Source organism: Fopius arisanus, unplaced genomic scaffold (genome assembly GCF_000806365.1).
Source record: "Fopius arisanus strain USDA-PBARC FA_bdor unplaced genomic scaffold, ASM80636v1 scaffold00042, whole genome shotgun sequence".
NCBI classification, from domain to species: domain Eukaryota; kingdom Metazoa; phylum Arthropoda; class Insecta; order Hymenoptera; family Braconidae; genus Fopius; species Fopius arisanus.
Genome location: NW_011887781.1, coordinates 204,482 through 206,503, shown reverse-complemented (window position 1 = coordinate 206,503; position 2,022 = coordinate 204,482). Strand labels below are relative to the sequence as shown.

Genomic DNA, 2,022 nt, shown 5'->3' with positions numbered 1-2,022 from the left:
CCAGAGACATTCGAGTATTTTCGCTCTTGCACGCTCTTTACTCCCTTCACCTTTGAAGTTTCATTCTGTGCGATTCTTTTTTTTTAAAAAAAAAGAACCTATTTTTCACAGCATACCCTTGGATCACTACGACCTCCTCTCGGATCCTTCAACATCCTTCCCAAAAAATTCATCGACGTGCACACGTCCTCACGCATTCCTTTTAATTGTCAACTAGCCTCCAAGGATGGTGTGGGTAAAATAAAACTAGACAAATAAGGTTTGATCGAGGCGTCTGGGATCGATCGAGTTGACCTAGCTGGATCCCTTGGTGGATTTGATGATGACCTGTGTCGGATTGTCGTTGAATTTAGCCACCAATGAGGAGCCAGGGTAGTATGACAGTGACACACAGTGCTGCTAGACAACTGGCACACATTGCCAATGGACTCGCTGCCATCTCATTCTGTTCATTATCGATTGAATGCTCCTCATCTCTCTCGTACTCTCTCACCTCAACGTCACATCTGAAGCAGACACGAGTTGCCTTTGGGTGAGAACTGTCACGACGTAGAAACAATGCCGAACCCTTTCTCTCTAATTTCCATCCTGGCTCTTGCAGTAGCATCCTTGTCATTTGCATCTTAACTATCGACTTTACTCGGATAGAAATTTCCTTTGCCTCTGGCTAACTGGTTAAGATCCCTTGCCACTTAATTCGATCTCCGTTATTCCGTTTCTATCTGAAAATTGAGAAATTTCGTTTAAGTCTCAGTGATTCGAATTTTATGAATCGTCGGGGGATATTTTTGATTGTATTCCCATGGCATTTCTCCGGGGGTTAATGAGGAGTCTGGGAGGATATTTGTTTTATGTGCACAGATGTCTCATTGGGGATGGGTTCAACCTGGTTTATTGCACATTTCTGGCGAGCGGAGTTTTATGACCATTCTAATTGAATTGGAGCTTTTTCTGGTGCTGGTGTAGACGGCCAATGAATGACCGGAAGAAGTTCGGTGAAATCGTGAAATTTATCGCGGATTTTTCGTCGGCGAGCGTTTGATATTATTTCTTGACATGAGATTTTTTTTTATTATCTTTGATAAACTCTTCGAAATCGTTTCTATATATATTATTGAAAAAATTTTTTTCCCATATTTTCCGTCAAAGTTTTTTCCGTTAAAAATTCTATTACCATATGCAAGGTGAGTTTATGCTAAATCAACCTCAAAATAACCCATTCCCTTATAATCTCTCTCATCCCCTAATATCGGATTTCCTCACTAGATTTTAAAGTACGCAACTAATACCCCGTACTACCGGATTTCCTCACTAGATTTTAATTATAAAAAAATGCAAGACAAATATTGTACCCTCATTTTCCAAGAGCACGAGTGACCGATAAGTGTGGAGTAAGGGTTAATATTCAGAGGATTTTGCGAGGTGTTTCTCTTTTCATTCTGCCGAGAATAACGTGGAATTTGAATAGATATTTGTTTTATGCATCGGAATATCTTATCGGAAAAACTGTAAAACTCCGTATTATCACACATTTTCAGAATATCCTTTGCCGTTGGACTATGAATCTCGTCCATAAAAGATAAACAGAGCGCAGACAGGTTGTTATTGCCGGTATAAAAGAAAGTAAGATTATATAACCGCATCGGTGAAAACTTTCAATGGGAATTCATGCGCTCGACGAATGTATATTCAATGTTTTTAATGAGAAGACCGACGAGTTGAAGGAATTAGTTGTAAAGTTCCTCGGCCCTTTGTAGTCCTTTCTTCCGAGGTCATAACGAGTGTTGAGGTTTTCACATAAAAAAATGGTGAAAAAGACGACAACAAAATGGGGAAAATTAAATCGGGAAAGAGATGAGCTGGTGAAAGTCGAGAGAATTTTACCCCTGGGAGATTCAACCGAGTTTTTTTTTTTTTTCACCCGTACCAATGACACGTAGCTGGAATGAAAATTCAAATTCACCGAGCGTTGGGGGAGAACAATACGCGGACACCATCGCATCCAACGAATGTAAAAAAAAA

General features: G+C 39.9%; 2 protein-coding genes across 3 annotated transcripts in view; both read right to left on the bottom strand.

The window, feature by feature from the left end:
• The window catches only part of Sesn (Sestrin), a 106,895-nt gene that overhangs the window by 61,183 nt on the left and 43,690 nt on the right, over positions 1-2,022 (bottom strand). The window lies entirely within an intron of this gene.
• The window catches only part of LOC105266860 (uncharacterized), a 22,442-nt gene continuing 20,460 nt past the window's right edge, over positions 41-2,022 (bottom strand). For both annotated transcript variants that reach the window (XM_011305298.1, XM_011305300.1), the window contains exon 2: positions 41-722. In XM_011305298.1, coding sequence (XP_011303600.1) covers positions 350-622 — 273 coding nt within the window. In that variant the 5' untranslated portion in view covers positions 623-722 and the 3' untranslated portion in view covers positions 41-349. The remainder of the gene's footprint in view (positions 723-2,022) is intronic.